The following is a 24,515-nucleotide window of genomic DNA, read 5'->3' on the forward strand; positions in this document are numbered from 1 at the left end:
AAATGCACAAAGCCTTGGGATTTGGGCACATGACCCATTGCACCCCCCTAAACACTCTCACCTGCTGGTCCTTGCAGATTGACGTTGACGTATCCTCCTCCCTCCACGTCTCCAAGTCGGACAGCACGTCGGCCCCTAAGCCCGCCAGCACGTCCCTGGACGACACGGAGAAGAAGAAGCTCCAGGACGAATGCAAGAGGCTGCAGTCTGATGTGGCAAGACTGGCAGACGAGAACAGGCAACTCAAGGTAACCTCCAAAATTTCTCAAGGTTTTATGAATATAAATCTCCTGAGAGTAACTGCAGAATGTTGGGGCAGGTAGAGAGAACGTAGAAGTGGCTCCACTCTTATGCTCAAGGTTGCTTATAAAACCAGACTGCCTCGGATCTAAGCCCTCCTTCATTTATGAAATACTGTGCTTTTGAGGCTCTTCAGTATTTTATTTTAGTATATTCATCATCTTTATTATTAATGTTTTCACAAAGAAAAAATTAATTACTTGCAAAACCAGCATGGGTAATTCATCATAGAAAAGGGTCTTAGCAACAAGCTTCTTGAGATAAAAATGTTCCTGGTTGTCATCACATAGGGCAGAGCTGTGATTCCTTGCACAATTCACTTGCGCTATGAAACAAACATGTTTTTTCTGCACATCATCCTACTGATGTTCTATTTCGCTTTTATTGGTTCACAAGGGTTGAGCTGCGTCTCAAAAGAAACTGTACTTTGTTTGCCTTCTCTGGTGCGGTAGTCAGGGAGAGGTTCAGTGCAGCGAGGAAGGACACAGAGAACAGAAAAGGAATTCAGACTGGGGTTTCAGTATTTTCTATCCTACATTAAAGGGCTGTACAGACAGCGAAAAACGGTCCATGTTGGGCTTTCCTCGGTGCAAAGCATTTCTATTTATCTATTTATTTATGTCTGGCGCACATGGATGTGCTCAGTATTTATGTGAAGGCAAATATTGATATGGCCACACCGTCTTGCTGCAAGGCTTCATGCCTTCCTTTGATTAAAATGTGGTGTCGAAAAAATAGGTGGTCAGTTCCCCTCCTGACTATATTTATGTAAGGTCTGAGATGGTAAGATGGTTGTTCGTCATATCTCGTATGAAGTGAATATGTCCTATTGTCCAGCCTTACTAGATGTTTATTCTCTCAGTCATCTTTTGTAGACAGTTACTAGATGATTTGTCAGGTGTTGATGAACGGTTGTCAAAAGTGTAATAATGGAATAGACGTTTAAAACTTTCACTGATTTCTAGTGTGTGCGCAAGTTGCATAGTCTGTCTGTCTTTGGCATACTATTTGTGAAGACAAAATCCTTAAGTGCTACACAGTAGTAGGCACACATTGCCGTTTCAAGCTCTTCAGTTCTTTGGCAGGTAATGTTCAGAGAGAAGGCAGGGCTGGGAGACGGCTGAGGTGAGCAGCACAGAGGTGGAGGAGCACCAGATTTAAGATTCCTCCACAGCAGTATCCTGCACGCAGAGCTCATGTCAAGATGGGCTTTGATGTCTGAAAGGAGGGCTTCTTAAACATAGTCACGATTTGAGATGAATCATACATTTCCAGGTCCCACTTTATGCACGGCAGCCGAGCTCGTCACTGCGTGAGAGCTGAGGGTTTCTGCCGCTTCTTGCCGCTCAGAAGTTTCCTTTTTTTTTTGCCGTGACGCAGGTGTACAGAGGCACAACAATTACTAGCTGTCAGATTTCCTCTGAGTTCCTTCCTCTGTTCGTTCTTTAAGGAGACAAAATGCTACTGCAAAAGTCAAAGCTTCAACTTTGTTGTCAAAAGGACCAGCGTTGCAGTACTAGTGTACCTTTTAGACACAGATGCTTAAACACTACAAGTCCTCACAATATCCTCTCCCCTCCTGTTTTTCTAAAGGATGATGGTTTGAGACAGCGAAAGGCCCTGCGACCTGACAACATGGTATCAAACACAGGAGCCATGATGAGCAAGCAACAGAGCTCCAGTTCCCTGCCGTCGCTACTTGTTGTCATCGCCGCCATCTTCATTGGATTCTTCCTAGGGAAGTTCATCTTGTAGATAACAAGAGGCGATTTACGACAGTCTGTCCACCACTCGCTCTCCCCCCTCCCCCCTAACTCCCTTTCTCCAGTGTTTTCCAAACCTGAAGGGGGGTTACAAAAAAGAAACAAGAAACGACAAAACACCACGTGTGTTCTCATTCAACCCAAAGTCATCAGTGGTAACGTGGCCCCCTGTGGTCCACACACACCTGTGTACAAAATCATCGAATGGGCCTCTTTCTCCTCCTCCACGTTACACGGTTATTAAACAGAAATGCATATACACACACATGCTCAAAAACATACACACACACGCACGCACACATGAAAACAAACACATACATGTTTTCTCACAGATGAGCGGAATGAAGTTTATCCTATTTTTTGTTTGTTTTTGTTTTGTTGTAATTTACAGTTTGTTTTGTGGTGAGGGATTGGGTTTTCAAGGGCTGGGTGGGATGAGTGAAAAAAGGAGAAAATCTTCCATCTGTCACAGCATCAGTAGCAGGATAAGGGCGAGGTACTGTGTAGAGACCTTGATGGGGAAATTCACAAAAACAATAAATAATAAATTTGAATTGTTCTCTCTTTCTCTCTCTCTCTCTCTCTCTCTCTGTCTCTGTCTCTCTGTGGTTTTAATGAGAGTGGCACGGAATGTTTTAAGTGTCTTGCACATGTTATTTTAATCTGTTAAAGAAATAATAAACCAATACTCTAAAGAAATAAATATAAAAGACTGCTTCATGTTGCTGTATGGGGTTTAGCGGCAAAATACTCCAGTAAGTTCTGAAAATGTTTATTTTTCTCAATGAATGTGAAGACTCCACCTGGAAAAAGGTGCCTCTTCCCCTGGACATTTTATTTTTCTGATACCACAATGAAGCAACAAAACTCAAAGCTTCAAAATATAATTTGTTCTCTTTAAGAGTTATCCTTGCATAAATTGACTATCCTGACCTGTGTGAGGCAAATGTTGACTGAAGAACTCCATGCTTTACAATCCTGTCCTATGGTATTTAACATGAAATAAGATTAAATAAAATATCTAACATTCTTTAACATGTCTTCATTTGTCTTTGTGTTGCCCTTGTGTTGGGGGCGCGCATTTAAGAGATCCATGTGCCTCATTTGTATCTGTCTCTAGGAACGGTTTATTTGCCATCTTATCGCAAGTGTAAGCATAGAAGACCATAGAATTTATTGAGTATCCTTACACAAATAACATTGTATATACACAAATAACATCTGACACGATTTACTATTTACAAAGAGCTTTGCTTGTACAATAACTTTCAGAACTGTAATTATAGTTGTAAGTATATTTGGACAGATTTGGTGGTTTGCTAGCTTTAGGCAAATGCACTGTTTCGCATAACATAGCATTCTGTACAACATTTGAATGTTTATTTTAGCTTTCTTTTAATCCCTTTTGTAAACATCTTAGACAAATAACACCAACTGCTGAAATCACAAACTTGGTGTATGTATTCCCAGTCCTGCTCACAACTGTCTCTTGATCATTGAGAGCTAAATGTTTGTTCTCGTACCATCCGCCTTAGATAGAGGACAAAGTCCCTCGATCCCTTTATTTTCTGAAAGCGCCACTTGAAACAGAAAGTCCACAACCTTCACTAGAGAAATCTTTTGCAGAGTGAACTTTCCCTTTTTGTATCCGTCCAACCAAAGCTGTACTTCCCTCTGAATAGTCATAATAGGCGTCAGACCTTGAGGTTTTGTCTGAACTACATGATCTGTAAAATCACTATAGCCCAGATGAGAGTAGAAAGACGAAACCGACAGTCACAGTAGCATCCAACGCAGCCATTTCCCAGTCTGAAGTTCTGGTCCCCCTCCCTCCCGGTGTTAAGGCCCCCCTGGTTGCCAGGGGAACACTGCACCAGTGGAGGCTGGTAGGAGGTGGCTCTCTTGTGCGGCTGGTTGGGGCTTGAACCGTTGGTGGGACGCTGGCCGTTGTAAAGCAGGCGTCTGCCGGAGGGGTCGCTCTCAATGCGGAACAGCTCGTGCTCGGTGTGGGGGAGGCGGATGCCGAGGGCGGCACAGCCAGCTGTGGGGGTGACATCCTGCTCCACGCCCAGACGCCAGGAGCCCTCAGTGCCACACTCGTCGCCACTGAAGATGTTGAGGAGGGAAGTGGTGGCCAAGTCCATGGGGGTCACCTTCATCTGAGTCACTGGGAGATAAAAACAAAAATATCATTCAACTCACTGTTTCAGAGGTCCAGCATGTTATTAACTGGCATCACACGCTCAATTGTGATTTCCTCGTTTTCCAAAGGCACACAAATGTACTGACTGGGAACTGAAGTTGTACTTACCCTTGGAAAGGCCCTAAACAGTGCAGACCTACTAAACTAGATGTTGGCACCGCTCTTTCTCCGACAAAATTTAATCAGGGGGTTTGTTGAATTGAAATAGTTTAATTTTGTTGAGATGACTGAATTATTTTCTTCTGTGAATGTGGTTACTTAAAGTAAAACCAAATTAAAATAATCAAGATGTTCAATGAATTTGGATGTTTCATTTTGGCTCAATGCAAATTGAGGTTGGTGTAACTGCACCTTCAAATGAAATTACACAAATGATAAATGCTAAGGTTCAAATTAATTCATGTTCTTATTATTATGAAAGCCTAAAGGGTTATCAAATTTGCTAAACTATATTACATTTGAATTACACAAACTACGCTTGGTTCTCTTTAAAACATGATAATGATATTACGTTGGAATAAATAATTCTGACACTGCATTCAACTTCCATTTGAATCATGTAAGCTAAGTGAAAAGAAACAAAGTAAGTATTGTACATCAGCCATTTCAAGGACTTTGAAATAATCAAGTGTATTACACTTTAAAAATGAATCCTGTAGGGAAGTAGATTACATTTTTTTTTTCCAGCTAAGGCACAAAAATGTACCTAATAAAATCATGACTGTTATGCTGAAAGGTTTGAGGTTATTTTGGTTTTAGAAATGAACAGAAAAATTCCATTACATTTTTTTAAATCCTTTAGCATAATTTTTCAGGAAATGGTTTACTATTTTCTATTTACTATAATTAATATGTTAGAACATTTCTCTTTTGGTTGTTATTTTGCATATGGCATAAGGAATGTTTTGTCTGGGGTATGTTCTAAACCTAACATTATCAACCACTTGCTCTGTGAATGTGACCATCTTAGGTGATTTGTCATGCCTTTTTTAAACTGTAAAACATAATACTAACTTCAAATTAGTTTACTTGTGCTTAGATTTTGCCAATCGAGTTATAACTATTTCAGCAGAGAAATATCCTAATTTACTCATTCGGAGCGACTGAAATAATCTAGTATGGCCATAAACTGAATATGAGCCAACACCTGACCTAACCAGAAACAAATAAGGATGAACATCATAAGAAGAATTCAGTGTTGAAAAATGAGGTTAACCCTAGGTTAAAGTTAATTGTAAGTTTGATGTGAAGTTAAATGACTGCATGTTCATGTTAACTTTACAACATATGCTAAGGAGCCATTAATAACTGTAAATTGCTGTGGTGAGTACATTGATGAGTTTCAGGTTCTAGAGATTATGGGTAAATGTCAGTATCTTGTTGTAAAGTTAATCATTTTAATTGTTTAGTCTAGCTTCTCATGATGTGGACATGGTAGTTTATGGTATAATGTTATGTTATGTTATGTTATGTTATAACTATATATATTTAGAGTATGGTCAGGATTACCATTACGGGGAAGCCCATTGGCAATATCTAAGGGAGATTTTTGAAGACAGAATTTGTTTTTCTGTGTGCTTAATGACAATTTACTTTGTATGTCAAGTATCATCGATCAGCCTCTGTGTGAATTTTATCTGATATGGAAGGTAGTGGTGTGTTGGACTTTCAGTTCTATACATCACTCCCCTCTATCCTGTGGAGTGAGTGAAACATTTGTGTAAAGTGGAGATACATCTCACTTAAGATTCATCTCACATAAGATTCATGTTAGTCTGCCTTGAGAGATATATTTTAACATACAGTATATTCACATTCATGAGTTATGGGAAGGGCTGAATATGTTTTGCAAGGCCCATATCTGGCATGCAGTCAGAGTTTGGAATGCACGCCTGCCCACATAAATACTGTTGACCATAGTCATCTGCTGGATGGTGTTGTGGCATCATCATTTTATTCACTATATAAAGGACACAATACCATGACAGCTTTGTATAGCCAATAACATCACTATTGCTTAAATTCTGTTCAATTAACAAAAAGAGTGTGGTCCCAATGTGTGAAGTTTACTTCCAAAAGCTACACATTCAAAGCATATAACAATCCAATACACTGCAGTATACAGCGATATATAGCAAGCTCAGAGGTGATTTAACATACCTGTGAAGACAAACTCAGTGCCACCCATGACCTTGGCCGAGGGTTGACCTTGGCTGTAGTGGCCAATGGCATGCATGCTGAAGGTGGGCAGCCTGCAGACCGGGTCAGCGTAGTGGTAGTAGTGTCCCTCCCAGGTGTGGCCATCTTTGTTGAAGACAAAATGGCGGGTGAGGAAGAGGACGCCAGGGCGGACCTCACAGCGCTGGCTCACCCAGTGTCCTTGGACCCTAACAGGGGAGTCAGCCTGTGGAGGTAGGGAGGGGGGCTGCTGGAGACTCCCCCGTGACAGGATCCGGCAAATTATGCAGGAGTGATCGTGACTGTGCTGGAGAGAGGAGGAAAACAGACCTTTTTGGTTAGTGTGGTGTAGAACATGGTTCTGAAATCCAGTTCATGATTATTTTCAACCCCTAACCTCTTGCTTTATTGTTCATGGTTAAACTGCAAACAATTATAGTGACCAGTCAATTCATTATGCCATTACAACACCAACCACCAGCAATCAGAACCAGAAACATGGCCAAATTTGGATGAGCACTACTACAGCCAAAGTTTCAAATGATGACTTCCAAGAGAAACATAATTGAAGCATAACAATCAGCACTCTCTCATTTTAAACAGGCGACAGCTGCTCTTGAATGCAATGCTTTTGTAAGAGTAGCGTTCTCACATCAGCCTCACTCAAAGGAATGTTTGTGAAGACCAAATCACAAAATGCCAGCACATGTGTGTCTTGACTACTGACCAAACTCTTGTTCACATTCAAGTTTCAACACTAACATTTCCAAAGAGGGTTGTGGTGGCGGGCCATACAAACAAACAATTTATTTTTCTGGCTTAACTACAGATAGCCTAGTCCTCGGGCATTTTCACCGAAATAATCACTATGGCGGTTGTGTGTGTGTGTGGGGGGGGGGGGGGGGGGGGGGGGGGGGGGCAACAGCGCCCAAGGGAATTTGGTCATCATAAGCGTCTTTTTTTTTTTTTTTTTTTTTTTACTTAAACAAAGCATGCGGTTTGGCTTCAGGTTCAAAACAGTAGAGGTTCAGAGGGTTCGCACGATTCTCTGATATCATTATTATAGCCCTCACTTCATTAGTGAGCGCGAGTGTAATTACAAGTTATGTTTAATTCATGCGATATCAATCAAATGTGGAGGGGCCAGAGGACTTCTGAGAGAGATGAGGACAGACAAGGTTTTTAATGGGGGGCAGGCAGACCGTTGACAGCCAATGATTTGCCAAGGCTTACTTGAGTCATCCGTCATAAATAATTAAGATTGTACTAGAAACTCATTACCATGGCATTACATATTTCATATACTAGCGCTTCTTTTTTGATTTGTTCTCCTCTAAAACGGGCATCAAAATGACTGCCAGCAAATGCATGGAAGAGGAGTGTGAGCTCACACACACGCGCGCGCACGCACACACACACACACACACATGAAAGGCATAAATCCTTCAGAAAGCCCCGTTCCATCTCTCTGGTCTGGCTCCAGATTAGCCAAGCCCCTGTGATTGAGCCGGAGGCACGCACAGAATCCGCGCGGAGCATCAGCGCAGCTCCGCGTGCAGAGGCATTTCCCATTCTCTTTGAAGAGCGCGCGCAGAGGATCACTGGTGTGGGCACGCTCTCGCACTACCAAAATCATTACCTTTACAACGTCGGCCGAGAGTGCGGCAGTGAGGCATGCCGCAAACGTGAGTTGACCTACAGCATTGATCAGGCAAGGCATCTCAGACACCCTATGATCAATGTCTGCATGAGAACCCCTTCAAGAGGGCTTGTACCCCACCGGCGGAACCACACACGGCACTGGTTTGGCCATACGCATACATCACGTCATGTAACTTTAATTATATAGGCCTATCAAATCATCTCATTTATCAATACTCCAAAATCTACCGAGTTGATTTTTTGCTTGCTCATCATCACTAAAACCTTGGTGAGAGGTGAATTTATGAGGTCGAGACTGAGGATGGTGAAGGTTGCCCCTGGTGGTTTATCTTTTCCTAAGCCTCTCTATCTCACTTAAAGCCCGATGCTGGATCAGCACCTGTAGGGCCCCTGAGATGCTGACCTTGATGCTTTGCAGCGGGGACTGGTAGCTTGAGGGCTTGTGGACCCTCCTCCGGGAGACGTCGGTGTGCAAGTCTCCAAGAAGCAGCTCCTTCGTCTGGCTGTCGGGGTCGCCATGGCGATAGTGCCTCTCCACGCGCAGCAGCAGAAGCTCTTGCATGCTGAAACCCAGCGGCCCCGTGCAGTCACGTCCCGTTGCCCGGTCCCACAGCTCGTAGCTCTCTTCCGGCTTCAAAGCTTCATCAAGCCCGCAGTCCCGGCTCAGTTTCGCGCTGAGGTCTCTTGCCGCCTCAGCAGTGTGGCACATCAGCAAGACGCGATGGAGCTTGTAGTCCGCCTCCGTACCTCCGCGGATGGCCCAGGAGGCCTGTTGCACATGTACACTCCCCTGGATGAGAAGAGAGTATGTGGGCTTGGTGCAGTGATTGTCCCGGTAGTAGAACTGCAAAGCATTGAAGCTGTGGTTGTGGTAGAATCGGTAAGACCTGGTGAGAAATTCGGGCCCCGGCCTCACTTCACAGCTGAAGAAATTAAATATGAATACAGAAGTCATTATAGTCCATTACATGCATTTTCAAAATGTTCATCTCTAAGCACTTAGCTGTCCCTCCCACAAACCTACTCCCTGTAGGCTATGATAATTATCATTAGAACAGGAAAACTCACTATCACTCCCAGTCGTTGTAGCATTTTTAAAACAATTAGGCCTACGTGTGAACATTTCCAAAGCGGTGTCTGACCTGGATGAGACCCACTGTCCAGTGATGTTGGGCGGCATGTGCACTGCGACCTGCGCCCCGCTGTAGAGATGTTTTAGCATATGGTGGCATTCGGTGGAGTGCCTCTCAATGTTCCTCCCCGACGCCAGCGGGCTGAGTGATGACCCTGCGGCATTGCCTGTGGGAGGTAAGGTTTGTCAGAGTGGCTACTGGCATACAACGGAGGATGACGGTGTGCATGTTGCACTCAACGGAACGTGATGCGGTACTTGCTGTCATTTCCTCATACATAGACATTTTCAAGTAAAACTATCGTTGAACTATGATATTTTCCATAGGCATAGTGTCAAACGAGGAAAGCATTTTTTAAGGCTACTGCACCTTAATGCGTTATTTTCAGAGAATTATTAAGCATTTCTGAAACCTACTTTCGGCATTGGCATCATAGCATTATGATTTAATGATAATAATTATGTGGGAACACAATGTGTCTGGGGTGACAAAGGCGCGACTTCAAGAACAAAGTTACTCACCAACATTCAAGCGCATTGCCAGAGGGAAACTTATTAAACTGAAGAGCAGAAGTAACTCCATCTCGGGTAGACGCAGACCCAAAATATGATTTACTTTCGATGCAGGGAAGACTCGACAGTAGAGTGCAATGAAAATCTTCGAAATTGCAATGATCAAGAGGAACGCAAGACTCCAAGGTCAATTGTGGAAAAACCTCCAAACTACACAAGTTATTCCAGGCAGTATGTCGTTCCTTTGGCTTCCCTCATTCTCGAGAGTCCTCCAAATACTTAAATGTTCTTCGTTTAGTCGTAACAGTTGCCATCTGTGCTTAAAGAATCATTCCATGATGTCGAGAGTTGTTGCATTTCTTGAGACGTGTCTAGTAGTCCGGGTTAAAAAGAAAAAATTGGAACTTTTTAGATTCGCGTTCTTCCAGAGAGGCAAGAGAGGCGAGCGAAGCCCACTGGAATGCGGCGCGAGAGAAATTTCTGATATGCTGTGCGAGACAACTATCTCAGCTTTTATCTCAGTTTCATCATCCACTTATCCCTTCTGAACGCGTCATAACCACCCACTGCTCGCCTTTAAAACACGGAGATCTTAGGGGAGGGCACTGTCACGATATGAACTCTGCGCCTCCCGTCAAACCGTGGAGTCATCCCCGTTTGATCGGCATGAGGACATATTTTCCTCTTTGGACTGTAATCACAAAATGTATTGTTAAATGTTTTTTTCCTCCCGCTTTGACAGATGTCTCCAAATATCACGTGAAATATGATGGGTTGTCTCAGACTGACGACTTTCAAACATGAGTGAGTCATGGCTTTGGAGAATAGCACAAGGCACGTGCGTAATTCTGTGGTCATTCTTAATTTCAAAGACAATTCCATGTTGAACGATACTAAGACTTATCCACACGTAAAGTTTACTCAGTTTCTACCTAAATGCCAATTAACTGTGCCAAGATATCGCATTTCACCATGTGGCATACAGTCAATTTCATGAAATGCATAATTCAAATGCTACTTGCATATTTAATATGATATTCCTTTTCATTATTCATGTGCAATGAATCTACAGAGCATGTGATAGTTCTATAGCTGCGAAATTCCATATTGTGCTTCAATTCATCTTTCCTTCTTATTTTCTTCTCAGCAAACCCCATAGGAATAGAGAGTTATTTGCTCAAGTATAAATGTGAGTCACATTCAGGTGTGGGAAGAATATCTATCAACATGTGGCCAAAAAACCCATCCAACTTGATTCATTCTACAACATTCTGGGGAGAAAACGTATCTGAAAAAGCTGTAGCATTCATAACTTTTGAATTCTATCCTGGAGGGAGATTAAATATGAACTCATACATATAAAATGAGAAATGCTTCCTTCAGCATGTGGAGTCCAGTTTTTAATCTATGAAATGAAACTATTTAAAGTTGAGTCCTTCTCTGTTCTAAATTCTCCTTCACTCCTAATTCACAAAAATGTGTCTAAAAGTCTGTCCAGGGTGACCATACCCCTGTAGTTCTTAGAAAAGGGGAGTATTTTTTGTCCTTTTCCCTTACATGGTTCCTAAGGTGCACTATGTCGTTTTTTTATTGTCAAAAATGAAAATACTTTGCAATGAATCTAGTCCCAATTCATCCTATTCATTCCATTCCTTTTTGTCAGGTGTTTTGTTTACATGGTTCTGGGACAGAAAAGGTGAACAAATGTATTCAAGTTCAGAAAAGAGTAAAAGAAAAAGCTTTTATAGCCTGAAGCACTGACAAACATTACCTCTTCATCAAACCTTGACAGATGATGTCATTACTCTAAGTCTATAATAATTTCAGTTAATAGACAACAAAAACGGCATATCACACTTTCGAGAATGCATGTGTTTTATTAGTATTATTAGCTTGTCAGGCAGCCATTTGACCACCTACACTTTCTTGAATGTCAAGGCGTAATTGAGGGGCAGTGAAAAAATGGCTCATGACTTGAGACACTCATATCAGCTCAGGGCTCTCCTAAATGGCCCTTTAAGTCGCAGGCTAGCTGTCTCACCTTGCTGTGCTTGTTCGTGGTGAGCAGAGAGTCCTCCTTGTGCTCTCGCTGGCTGTCCGCCAGGCTGCTAGCAAAGCATAGCGTTCGCCCGCTAAACCATCTGGGAGCCTAAGCATATTTAACAAGACCAAAATATACTTGCTGAGGGCATTTGTGATTCTTAATGAAAACATGTTTGCATTGCATGGGCCTTTGATGCTCAAAGGTGAAAACGTTACTTGCGAAGAGAGCAAAAATAAATATTGGAGCGTGTGAGTAAACATAGCCGCCTATAAAGATGGCTTTGGAAGTGCTGTAGATAAGGGAATTGAAATTTTACTTCAGCTTCACCAGGCAAAGAAGTTGGCCAATTTTTTTGGGCTGGGGAGTAATAAAGTAGACAATTTTTGCTCCAGTATTTCCCTTGACATCACTGAGGGTCCACAAACAAAGCCAAGCAGATCTGTCAAGTCACTAAGTGCCAGGGCGGCTATTCCATTAAAAAAGCCCCTCACATCCCAATTCGGAACTTGCATTATACCTCCAATCTACACATTTCAATAGTCAACGGATGGATAAGTCAGCGATAATGGGATTTAAATTCCCAGTTCCACTAAGTAAGGGCACCATGCGTGAGCGGGGGGGCAAGGAAGGTACCAGTGAAAGAAGTGGAGGAGGAAGAAAGAGAGATAAAAAGAGCAGCCAAAGGTCCACCCATGAATAGAATCTCTCTGTTGCTCACGAGGGTGCCGGCCACTGATTAGGGATGGATTCCTCAAGACCTTTGTCATCAGTAGTGATGGCAACGAAGAGGTTAGAGGTCACTTTGACACACAGCGAGGGCTTAGCTGACCTCCTCTTCACACGGGGCCTTCAGAAGAAAAGGGACAAATGGAATTTTATTACTGGGACTTAAAAAACTGGCACCCCATACTAGCTGACTTAGGAGATAAACTTAAAAAAAATTGCCTACTTGATATTTGAGGAGGAAAAAAGAGATGTGGATATGTTTATAATCCTGGCACTTCAAAGACATCCTGTCTAGTGTAATCATCATATATCGAAGTAAGCACCACAGTCACGTCATTAGTGTCATGAAACATACAGATGGCAAAATTATGAGCAAAGGCCGTCTTAAAAAAGAGAGCGGTGCTCAGACTAAGTGTGACCGGCCAATGGGAATTCACCGAGAGGGCCCCTTGGGTTTTCAGTGCCTCTCTCACATCATCCCTCAAAACTCACCCCCATTTACATGAAACAATTCAAACGAATACTAAACCTCTAAAAGGAAAAAAAAACTGTACAATGTTTTATCTGTTAACTGGCAACAAGAAAGGGTGCCAAAGTTGGATGGTCCTCATTGTGGTGAGCTGTAGGCCAGAGCTTGAATTGGGCGGTCTGATGAGAATGACTCGTGTGTTGTTCAAACACCAAAAATGTGGCAGACATATGTTACGCCGGCGAGGGACTGGAAGACATAAACAGCCTCAGACTTTAGTGGCGAAATGTCATTCACTGGCTACAGTCCTTTGAAAAAGTTCCACATGCAAGTATGTTGGTGCCGCGTCCCAAGGCATTTCAAAGAACTAATGGTACCAGTTTTTCATTATGTACTGCTGTCAGAGGAGAAACAGAATGGCCCAGTTGAGGTTTAAGCCAAACTCCATTAAACGGCACAATGCCATGAAATGCACGTTGTCTGTGTGTGTGTGTATGCGTGTGAGTGAGTGTGTGTGTGTGTGTGTGTGTGTGTGTGTGTCTGTGTGTTTGTGTGTGAGTGAGAGAGTGTGTATTTCTGTGTGGTGAATTGAGGCTTCCATCCTTCCTGCAGCTCCCAACTTCAATCACAGCTGCAGAGAACAATGGACATCCAGCCCAGGTTTCCTCTTAGCAGAGGCAAAGAGAAAAGCAGTGGCAACAACTGGGATCAAAGTCTGATAGTTGGCTACCTCCTTCGCAACTCGATGTGAGAAATGCCCTCTGAAACAATGCTGTAGGGTAGCAGCACGCTTTGATCAAAAGCCTTTTTATACGGGAAATCCAACCTACAGTCTTCCTCCTGTCTTTGACAAACACACTTCTTTTCTCTCAGAAAGAAAAAAAAATCTGAGTAATTGTGAGGTGTTTTTTTTTCTTTTTTTAGATTTTAAATCTTGTTTTATTTTCCTTCTATACATAATCCTGTTGTAACAGCCTAACCCTAGTTGCTAATCCCCTGAGCAAACACAAGGGGAAAAAAATTCTTGAAAAAGACCGCCGAACTCCTAAGACTACAGATTAGGATAAAACAGTCCTAGCGGGCAACAGAAACACAAAGTAGGGATGAAGGGCTTACTGGGATGGAGAAGAATTAACATGGTGGAGATCTTGGATAGCGATGCAAGGTGCAAACTGACTACTGAAAAGGTCAGGCTGATCTACCTGCCTCACATATCTGCTGCATCGACACAGTCTGTGATATTTACCATTGCCCTTCAGACAACAAAGAGAGTCAACAGTCCCCCCCCTACACACACACCCCTGTGCTTCCACATTTCATGCAGAACAAGACAGTGAAACTAGATTTTCCATCACCCCATTTGTCTAGTAACCCATTTCTATTGAGAAAAAAAAGGGAACACATCAAAATGGCTGACAAGTCAGCATTCAAGGATCGGGGACAGCAGAGGCGCTGAGTGCAGTGGTTGTCTTTCATAGGCTTCCACTGCTGAGACGCCTGAGCTTGTGTCGCTAAATAACAAAGTGCTGCACTCCTCGCCACATGTGTGGTTGGATTGCAAGGAAGGAGACTTTGTCCCAGATTTCCTCTTTTTCCTTCGCGAGGGGCGGCGGGGCGCTTTGATGTGGCGTCGCTGAGTGCACCAACCACAGCCCTGTGCAGATGGGCCCAGGCCTCACTTGTGGCGGGGGAATATTTATGAATTGAAGGGAAGTCGATGGGAATTAGCAGACACACAACTTTCCGGAGTTGGAGTTATTCTCCAGTTTACTAACAAAAATAGGGCCTCCCTTCTTTTTTTTTCTCCTTGCCTCGATTTAAAGCCTTCAGGGTTGAAGAAGCCTTAAAATATTCACCATCGTGTTTATTTACCATCAACAGGACTGAATTCTGGCATATACTTAAACAGTACACGCTACTGTATTCTGGCTCCGACATGTTCTCCAACTCTATATACCTGGTTTCACCTTTAACATTCAGAGAAGTGTGTGAAGTGGATTAGTAACGTCACTGTCGCCGCCTCAGCCAATCAACTGATTCGGCAGGGAAAATAAGGTTTCGTAATGACGGAGGAGCTGATGTTGGTATTTGCACCGCGCTTGAACTCACGACGCATGGAAACCCAGGCAGCGCCGCCATGGTAACCACATGTGAAAGGAGAGTTCTCATCAAAGACAAGAAATATAGAGTGCAGATAACCTAACCAAGTCTACACCTGACTTGCCTTCAAGGAACAGGAATGACCACACAAACTGAAGGTTGTGAACATGAATGTTGAGTAACAGACAGGGTCGTCGAGGCAGACATGATCTGAGCCATGCAGAACCAGACAGAGAGAGGGAGAAGAAGAAGAACGAGAGAAAGAGAGAGACCAGACAAGAAGTTGTGGCAGTGCAGAATTCCTTCAGGACTGCATCCAAAACAACATTATCATTCCCAGATGTTCCCTTCCCATTGCTCCTCGGATACCCAAGTTCCTAACCTCTCCTCAGGGAGCCTAATCCCAGTGAAATCCTGCTGCATTCCTGCTGCCTGCAGCTTGGATCTCTGCCCCCCGCTGGAGCAACAGAAATATTTCAGATATTTGTTAAGAGCGCTGAGGATGATGTCACAACGCGCAAAAGCCTGGGTGCTTCACTATGGTGTGGCGTACTTCCCTTCGTATTACACTGTGCGGTTATCAACAGAAGGGGCTTGACAAGAGTGACAGGTTTCATTTCATATAATTCATTTCCATACAGAAAAAAAGACAATACTTTACAGAAGCATGGCAGTGCAGAAATATGTATTAGGATAAATTAAATTTTGATTTATTTTGAAAATGAGATCTATTCCATAAAGAAAACAAAACAATATAACACTCCTGATGTAGAACAGAAACAAAGTGCAGTAACAGAAAATTACTTTTGCAAAGCTGTCTAGAACTGGAAATCCGCATCAGTCATGTCAATGGCCCAGGCAAACTTCTCCCTCTGGGTTTTGTTATATATCTTCTCAATGGGGACATTGTATTTTTTGCACCTGCAAATGGAAAAGACAAAACACATAAGAATGGTCTGGACATTTTAGCCTGCCTTCTGAAAGTACATCAAATCTCTCCCTCCTAGCCATCATTTCCAATATATTTCTTAAAGAACAGGCGGCAAATACAACGGCTCTGGCTATTCAATCTAAATTTAGAGGGGCTGAACTCGCTATGAAACATGAAATACCGCCGTACCAACAAAACCTTTTTTCATTTCTAAGACACCCTCAAATCCCCATTCCTTCTGGGTCTACCTCCAGCAGAGTCTATGAAAAGAGAAACTGTGTGCGCAGAGCGGTGGTTACCAGGCGACGGAGATCCTGGGGTCAAGGTAGTTGAGCTTGGACGTTCCTAAGGCAATGACCTTGTTCTCCTCTCGGTCAGTCACCTGAAGCTCCAGCTTCTTTAACTGTTCCTCCAGCCTCCGCACGGCATTCTCCTTCTGTTCTATCAGTCTGGAGAGGGAGAGAGATATAGAGAGAGGGAGGAGGAGGAGGAGGAGGAGGTGGTGCGAACATTAGAAGAGAGCACAGGAAAGGAGAGAGTGAGCGAAATAAAGATCGAAAGAGGAAGAGAGCGAGCGAGAGAGAGAGAAAGTGAAGAGAGAGAGGGCACAACAGACAGCCCGAGATAGACAGACAGTGAAAGGAAAGAGAACCAAGACACGTAGGGAGAGAGGAAGAGCCAAGTGAGCAAAAGAGAGATATATATCGAGAGTGAGCACAAGAGAAAATAAAAGAGAAGGGAAAAAAAAACACGACTGTCAAGATAAAGCCTTCTCTGAGTCTTTTGGGAGACATTTTGAAGTATTAAAGATGCTGAGAGGCGAGGTAAGGGGTTGTTACTTTTTGGATCTGTCAGAGGGGTGCTCTTTGTGGGCCTTCTTGGCTTTCTTCAACTCCTTCTTGGCTTGCTCTATCTGCTCCTTCTTCTTCTGAATCTAGAGCACAACGCCGAAATCTTATTCTGGTAAACACTTGTGTTAAGTTTACTTTGTTTTAGATCATTTTGTTAATACAATTCCACTATGTACAGACAGGTTATTGTTGTGTTACCAGCAACCACACAAAAATCACAAGACTAAACATTTCTATAATACCAGGTCATCAGCTAATTCACATGAACATGGTCTAATACTCTGTGGGTCAACAATTGTCAGTTTGCCAACAATTCGGTCAGTGAAATAGTTGCTGATGAGAGCAAAAGACACAGCATATTTCACAGATAGAGTGCAATTTGCTCTATTCTATACTTCAGCTCAAATTTAAATAGTCTTTCTATATACAGTATTTGTGAGGTTTACAATTGATCAGGCATTATACAATGATGTTATATATATGTGTATGTATATCATGGGGTTTATGTTCTGCTTTTCCTGTGTTTTTGTAAATGATAAAAGCTACTTATCCTATAAACTTGGAAAATATGGACTAACACTTAATGGAAGTTAGACCCAATCTGAAAAAACTTAAGACTGAAGTGATTCACATCACAAGTCTTCCTCAACATCACAAACCCTTTAACATTCGTCTGAGCTCTTCGATGCGCAGCAGGTGCCCTGTGACTGTCAATCACGGCTTTGTGCTACTGCCTACCTTCTCCTGCAAGAGCTGCATGGATTTCTCAAAGGTCTTGGGTGCTGCCCTCTGGTGGTTGCACAGGATAGCTACGGCTCTGTTAGCCCTGTTGTAGGACAGGATTTTCTCCTCCACCGTCATGTCCTCTGAGAACATACCAAAAAAACAGTCGGAATAAACAAGCGCTGTTCTCCTCCATGGGAGTACAGGTGGTAGAGTATGACACTAGACAACAGCAAGGTGGGGGTTTCACATGTTTAGCTCTTAAGAGACATGTCAAGTATACAATGGCACGGTTCCACGGTCCCAAAAATAGGTTGTCTGGTGTTTTCCCCAAAGGAACGGGGTGTTATGCAAGAAGTGTCATGAATTATTAGTTCAGTCCTGACCAAAAGATGCAAGTTGTTTTGTTTTTTTGTTTGTTTGTTTTTTGCACGTCTGTTGTTCAGCTTGCACTTGGTATTGCTCCAAGTGAACAGTGCAAAGTGGAACTCCGACTTCACCTTTGGTCAGCTTGCTGAGTTGGTCCTGTAGAGTGGTGGAGGCGTTGAAAGTTCGGAAGACTTTGGCCGTCAGACCTGACATGTACTCATTCAGCTTCTTGTTGAGGTAGGTCGTCTTGGGATAAGAAGTGTCAGCAGACAGCAATATAGAATGTTTCACAGTAAGATTTTATGCAAACAATGTTTTCAACACATAAATGTTTGCAATGTGTGTGTGTATTTTTCATAAGGAGCACAGCAGATAATAAAAGTTACGCTTACAGAAATTCTATCAAAAAGGTCATCCTCAGGGTCCTTGTTTTCCATAAATATTTTCAAGCTTTTGAAAACCTGTAAAAAACAAAAAACACAAAGACACAATTTGAGTAAAACTATTTCCCACATCCCAAATGCTTATGGAAGTTTACTCATGATGGTTAAAAAGCAGGCTTTAGGAAGGAATTTGTATTCTAAAGACCACACCAGTATAAAGCCTGCTTATGATGTTCCACTCCCAGCAAAATCCACTAAAGCCAGACGCCTACGGTCAAAATGAAATCACAGTCCAGAGATGATGCTTTAGGTTTCCCATGATACAGATGCATAGAAAGCTAATAAATCATCCGGCTGTTGAGGCTACACTCTTTAAGAAAAATTAGCTAAAAGTTTAAATCTAAAAAAAAAATCTAAACTCTCAAAAAGGTCACACACACACACACACACACGCACACACGCACACACACACAAATACATATAGCAAGTTTCAGCTATGAAAACCCCAGACAAACAAAGGATTTACAATGAGGAAAAGGTGATTTACAGAACCCATGAGGAACCCTTTTATTTCTTAAACATGCACGCACTCGCTTCTCCACGGGCACTTTGTTGTAGTAGCGGATGGAGTCCTTGCCCAGGAAGTCAAACTCCACCACCCACTCCTGGCCGTCCAGGCTCTCGTGCAGGCTGATGTGCTCCACACGCAGGGAGCAGCAGCCCACCGTGTCAGCCGTATCGTCCTCCTTCTCATTCCCAGCTCGCAGGGCCAGCTGAAAAACACGCACACACACACACACACACACACACACACACACACACACACACACACACACACACACACACCTAATGAAATATATCTGCACACCTACAAGATGGTCATGGGGTACACACAATCACATGGCTTAAATATATACTCATTAAAAAAATATATATAATTCACATGGTGAACACATATTTCCAAGTAGCAGAAATGTACGACAATCACACAGATGTTTATGCTCACGTGTAGTAGCACACACACACACACTACTCAATACAAAAGTGTGCATTGATTTTGTTTTTGTTTTTTTCATTCTGATCAGCACACTGAATGCTCAGCAATGCGGAAGAACCTTCATGTGTGGAGATCAGTATTCCGCTCTCTACAACATCAGTATTCACTCCGACCCCCTCGCCAAATGGGAGCTCAGCGGAGGCAGCCACAGCCCAGAGGTTAATCGCTCAAACACGGCTCAGAGGTCACCAGGGTGGCAAGCTAATGAGACGACCCGCTGGAGAGCACTAGCATGGGAGCTTTTTTTTCAAATTTGATTTTATTTAAAAAAAAAATTCTTCTTCTTCTTCTTCTTGTGCATTACCTTATCTATGAAGTAGAGCGCAACGCCCCTCTGGCGTGTCTTCATCTCTCGAGAGCTCCAGTCCTGCTGGTACTTGTGCCGGATGGAGTCCACCTCCAGCTTCAGGCTCCGGGCCACCTCATACTTCTGCCAGTCCTTCTCCCCCTGGGTGAGGAACACAGAGGACACACGAGAGAACAGCGGTAAGCAGGGCCGGGTCATGACACCGTTCAACTCCACAGGGAAACTATATAAAGTCTAGCTGTCTTTCAAGAACACTACACTATAGATGTAGTCTCTCTGTATTTTACGTCCAGCAGTGCCAAATCTTTAGCCAGGGGTTGGGGGAGAACCACAGGCTGGAACTAGTAGGTTTGGTGCGAAGGTGAAGAAAAATAAATAAATAAGCCTATATATTTTTTTTCATTTAATATTCATGTAATTTCATTAGGCATAGAAACTTTACCAAGGGGCGTTGGGGTTTGTTTAAGGTATTATTGTGGAAAAATCATCATTGGTGCAGAAGAAACTACACATTTGGGTACTGCAGGAATACAAGCAGCTCAATGCTTTAGTGAGGCAAATGAGCTGCCTTTTCCAGAAACATAGACAAAAGGTACCATCTGCATGTACAAACATGTTCTGCACACTTGTTTCTCTCACAGAATAAACAGAACCACACCTTACACCCACATTTTTTGTATTTTATGTTCTGACTATGTTCTGAAACTTGAAAATCATTATATTTCATCAGGGTAAGACAAGCCTTCTGACCTTGAGTTTGGAGCTGGGATTCAGCATGATGTACTTGGTGTGCTTCTGAACATTCTCCACCCAGGAGGCCAGCCAGGTGACGGTGTTGTCATGCTGCACTCTCTTCCACTTCTTCCCTGAAGGAGGGGCAGGGATCTTGGAGTCCCTATGAGATGGGTAGGGGGATGGGGGTGGTTGAGAGGTGATGGTGGTGGTGGTGGGGGGGGGGGGGGGGCGCAATGAAATGCACTTCATCCTCGCCGCTGCAGCTGAAGATTTTCTAAGAACCTCCCTCTGCAGTGGGGCTTTGATTTATGCAAACAGCAGTCTTGAAAGTCCATTCTTTGCCTGGGGCCTTTTTCCATTTCTTGAGCTGCACTAGAACTGATATGACAGCCAAATTTACTCTCTAAATATGAAAAGTGAATTAAGTTGACAGAATGAAAAGTTCTTCTCAATCAGCCTTGGGTCCACTATGCATTTGTATAACAGCTTGGAGAATTGCTCTTCCTCATTAATCCTTAATATTAGATTTACTTCTGCTCAATGCTAAAATGCTACGATGTGGTTTGAACATATTCATGCATTCAAATGATGCACTTCATTATCCTGCATGCATTATCCTCTATGCTCTGCTCCTTCTGCTGAGCATGATGTACTCCCTCCGTGTGTGTGTGTGTGTGTGTGTGTGTGTGTGTGTGTGTGTGTGTGTGTTCAATTATGCTCACTTGCTGCAATTGATGATAACGTCTTTAGGCTGGATCCTTTTTTTCAGCTTGCCCATTTTGGGATGTTCCCCGCGGCCACGGAACAACCCAGGCGGCTCCACGCGGAAGTTCCCAATTTTTTCACGGTGACCATCCAAGAGACAGTACCCATATTCTTCTGTTAGTTTGATACCTTCCTCTTTCAGTGCCTGGTATGAGTAGAACATGGCAGTATTCAAGAGACCACAACATAACACATTGTAAGGCGCATAAGACGATTTCAATAATTCTAAGATGCAGTACTTTTTGCAGATCTAGCCATCTTGATTTATTTTTCAAATCCAATACTTCACTAACTTGTTTTTCCTCCTTGCTCATATTCTTTTTCTCCTCTGATTTGTTGACGAAGTATTTGTGGAGCTCACTGAAGTCACACTTGGATAGTTTTTTGATGGTCTTCTTGTCGTCATCTGACATCACCTGTTACAAAAACAAAGAAAACCAAACTGTGGTCTTTGATGTTGTAATACCATTCAAGCTATATTTTTGACAAGTGCATTTAAAGCTAGAGACATAGCACATATCAATTGATATAAACCTCTTTCCAGTCAGTAAAGAAGTTCTTCTGAAAAGCTTCCTTTGTGGTATACTCATGTTCCAGCATCTTGGCATAGAAAGTTGCTACCTCCTCTGCAGCCAAACTAAGCTTCATTGGTTCTCCTGAAACAGCCGACATGGAAACACACAGCAGTTTATGAACAACAACCCTGGGTCATACATGATAAAACCCCACACGCTATCTGTACACTCACCTCCATAATAGAAGGACACGTTATTGGGCAATGGCTCATATTCTGGCGGAAATAAAGGTCCTCTATGCTCCAGGGTTGTCCACTTTTGGCCGGGATTGGAGTTATTGCCTTCTTCCCACCTGTTCATATGACAAAGTGATTATCACAAGTCTGTGTAGTCTAGGGTTAGGGTTATTAAACTTAAGACATTTAGTGTTTCGGCATTCAATTGATTATGTATTGTTGTACTTCTTTATTTGACGTGCGTTTCGCTTCGTGACTAACCTTAGATTTCTGAGGGCACTTTTAGCCACGCGAGCATTGCTTAAATGTGAATCGAGAGAAATGCCTCGACTAAACCTCAGTGACCCGTATACAAATTGACAGACGGCATAACCAAATCTGTTCATTCCACTTTAAACGATCTAATGATAACAATAAGTTGCGCTGACTAAATACAGCCGTCATGATCAAGGACCACTGCTATTATTCGCCTGCTGCATTCACATGGACTGTGTTACAATCAATTTCTTCCCTCTAGAAACAAATGTCTTTCTAAGGAAAGCAACGTCTAATCTATGCAAAGGCTGACAACTTCAGGCATTAATGTGTCCATGCTTGCAAAGTTTCAGGAATTTAATTTAATCTTAAAACTTTTTATGAAAGGATACATCTTGGTGAGCGACAATTTGAATCTTAAATCAAAATTATTACATTTATCAGGCACTCCACAAACACTCAGCATCTTTTACGGCCTTTGTGAAAGCCATCATGGCATAATTTCTTCCAAATACACGTCACAGCCTCTTACAAAACCAAAAAGAAGGACAATTAGGCCAATGCATGGTGAAAGAATACAGCATCACCATGTACCTGTACAACACACACACTCACCATTTCCACTTGCTGTTCTCATCTTTCTTTTTCTCCTCCTTCGAATTCTTTCCTGTTCTCCCCTTATCTTCTCTCCCTCCTTTGCTCACCTTCTTCTTTTTTGGTTCCTCATCATCAACATTATGATGCTTCCTTTTCTCATTGCGAGAAGATTTTTCTTGCACAGTGCCATTGAGAAGTTTCTCCTTTTTCTTGTCTTTTTTGTCTTTTCCTCGCTCACTTTTGTGATCTTTGTGCCGTTTCTTGTCACTGTGGCTTGTCTGATGGTGGTCTTTATCCAAGGTCTTGTTCCCAACCGCATTCTCTTCTTTCATGGGAATATTCTTCTCTGTACCACTTGAATCCTTAACCGACTCCTGTAATTACAGAGAAGTAACAATAACAATCATTTGGCACAGTTGAAAGAATAACTTTTTTTTTAGCTAGGCCATCAAGCACAATCTTAATTAAGACCGGCTGTGATGATCTGGTTTTCTGGTGAAGAGACTCTCATAAACTATTGCTAATTCATTCTCTAAGACTCCAACTGAGCCCACAACAAATCAGTCTAAAAAGGACATAAGGTTTGTACTGAAGGGCTAGCTGAAGGGCACAGCTAAGAACAGTCATTTCAAACAATTAAGTACTGCAGTGGTTTTGCCTTGTGGGTTCACAGCCCCCTTGTTTAACATCAGATACAGAGTAGTTATAGAGAATGAGTGGTAAAAGTTCACCTCTTTAATACAGTTTTTAACAGATGAGTCAGATAAGCCTTTGATGCTTTTCTTGTAGGAGCCATCTTTCTCTCTGTAGGGATATAAGACGTTTTTTTAACCAGTTTCTTGCAAATTGCTTTGAATGAAAAAAAGAGAGAAAATGTACAACCAATATTGATTAACTTCAAACAAATCTACATTATGTCGAGATGCAAAAATATGGAACAGCATTTTTACTTTTTGATTGTGAACTCCTGCCCTGAGTTGATGCCTTTCTTTTCATTTTTCTTCCAGCCATTGTCTTCTTTATTACTTTTTGATTTCTGTGGTTGAAGCATCTGGTTAGACATACATAAAACTGAAAAACATGGAGCCTTAATAAATGCCCCAACTGCAAAAAGATGTCTTCTCGTGTTTCATTACGTTGAATAGAACAATATGTTCTAGCACCAAAAATAACCCTACATTGCTTACAGATTCCATGTCATTAGAGCCCCCATTTAAATCAGTAGTTCCATTCAAATGGGATTTCTTTGTCTTCTTCCTGCCAATAAAGCAGCAGTATTACTAGGTAGCAGAGGCATGAATGCACTGATCTGCCAGTTAGGCCAAATCTGATATGGACCAGATAAGTAGGAATTGCACCTGTCGGTGTCCCTCTCTGGATCCGAAGTAGTCCTCTTTAGTCCGTTCCCACTGTCCTCCAGCCGCATCACGCCTTATCTGTATGACAATGCAGAGCTAAAATCCTTTTACTGAAAAATGGACGTCACCATGAGGGGCTATTACATTTAAGCAAATCGTTCATTAAATCTTAATAGGAGATATATTCACATTTAATTAAGCCACATCTGTTTGCTTTTGAAGTGTGCAGCCGATACAGATCACAATTGATGGGCAGCAGTGTAGGTTATCGACAATGGACACTAGACGGATTTGTATGTTATTTGTGTTCCACTATACGTGCCTAACAAGGTACATCAGCAAT

The 24,515-nt window shown here is 42.5% G+C and overlaps 3 protein-coding genes across 4 annotated transcripts in view; 1 reads left to right on the forward strand and 2 right to left on the reverse strand.

Annotated features, from left to right (window-relative positions):
- vapa (VAMP (vesicle-associated membrane protein)-associated protein A) overlaps nt 1-3,087 on the forward strand; it is an 11,267-nt gene extending 8,180 nt beyond the window's left edge. The window contains exons 5-6 of the mRNA XM_080855380.1: nt 78-248; nt 1,894-3,087. Coding sequence (XP_080711506.1) covers nt 78-248; nt 1,894-2,055 — 333 coding nt within the window. The 3' untranslated portion in view covers nt 2,056-3,087. The remainder of the gene's footprint in view (nt 1-77; nt 249-1,893) is intronic.
- Nucleotides 3,088-3,781: 694 nt separating this feature from the next.
- On the reverse strand, nt 3,782-9,821 carry LOC308378172 (protein APCDD1-like; the record flags this gene model as incomplete). Its single annotated transcript, XM_080855011.1, has 5 exons — nt 3,782-4,230; nt 6,427-6,751; nt 8,510-9,029; nt 9,249-9,405; nt 9,761-9,821. The coding sequence occupies 5 exons, from the start codon at nt 9,819-9,821 to the stop codon at nt 3,782-3,784; spliced, it is 1,512 nt and encodes a 503-aa protein (XP_080711137.1).
- Nucleotides 9,822-15,827: 6,006 nt separating this feature from the next.
- Nucleotides 15,828-24,240, reverse strand: top1mt (DNA topoisomerase I mitochondrial; the record flags this gene model as incomplete). 2 transcript variants are annotated; one of them, XM_080855419.1, is made up of 18 exons in its annotated part: nt 15,828-16,011; nt 16,321-16,470; nt 16,861-16,955; nt 17,611-17,738; nt 18,096-18,210; nt 18,357-18,425; nt 18,938-19,120; nt 19,709-19,852; nt 20,462-20,606; nt 21,169-21,356; nt 21,505-21,627; nt 21,746-21,867; nt 21,960-22,078; nt 22,833-23,188; nt 23,546-23,618; nt 23,765-23,850; nt 24,002-24,071; nt 24,173-24,240. In XM_080855419.1, 18 exons carry the CDS (start codon nt 24,238-24,240, stop codon nt 15,909-15,911), a joined length of 2,337 nt encoding a protein of 778 aa, XP_080711545.1. In that variant the 3' UTR covers nt 15,828-15,908. The 2 variants fall into 2 exon arrangements, with proteins under 2 accessions (XP_080711545.1, XP_080711546.1); XM_080855420.1 differs by lacking the exons at nt 22,833-23,188; nt 23,546-23,618; nt 23,765-23,850; nt 24,002-24,071; nt 24,173-24,240 and adding an exon at nt 22,224-22,392.
- Nucleotides 24,241-24,515: the final 275 nt, after the last annotated feature.

The sequence above is a fragment of the Sprattus sprattus genome (genome assembly GCF_963457725.1).
Source record: "Sprattus sprattus genome assembly, chromosome: 17".
NCBI lineage: Eukaryota > Metazoa > Chordata > Actinopteri > Clupeiformes > Clupeidae > Sprattus > Sprattus sprattus.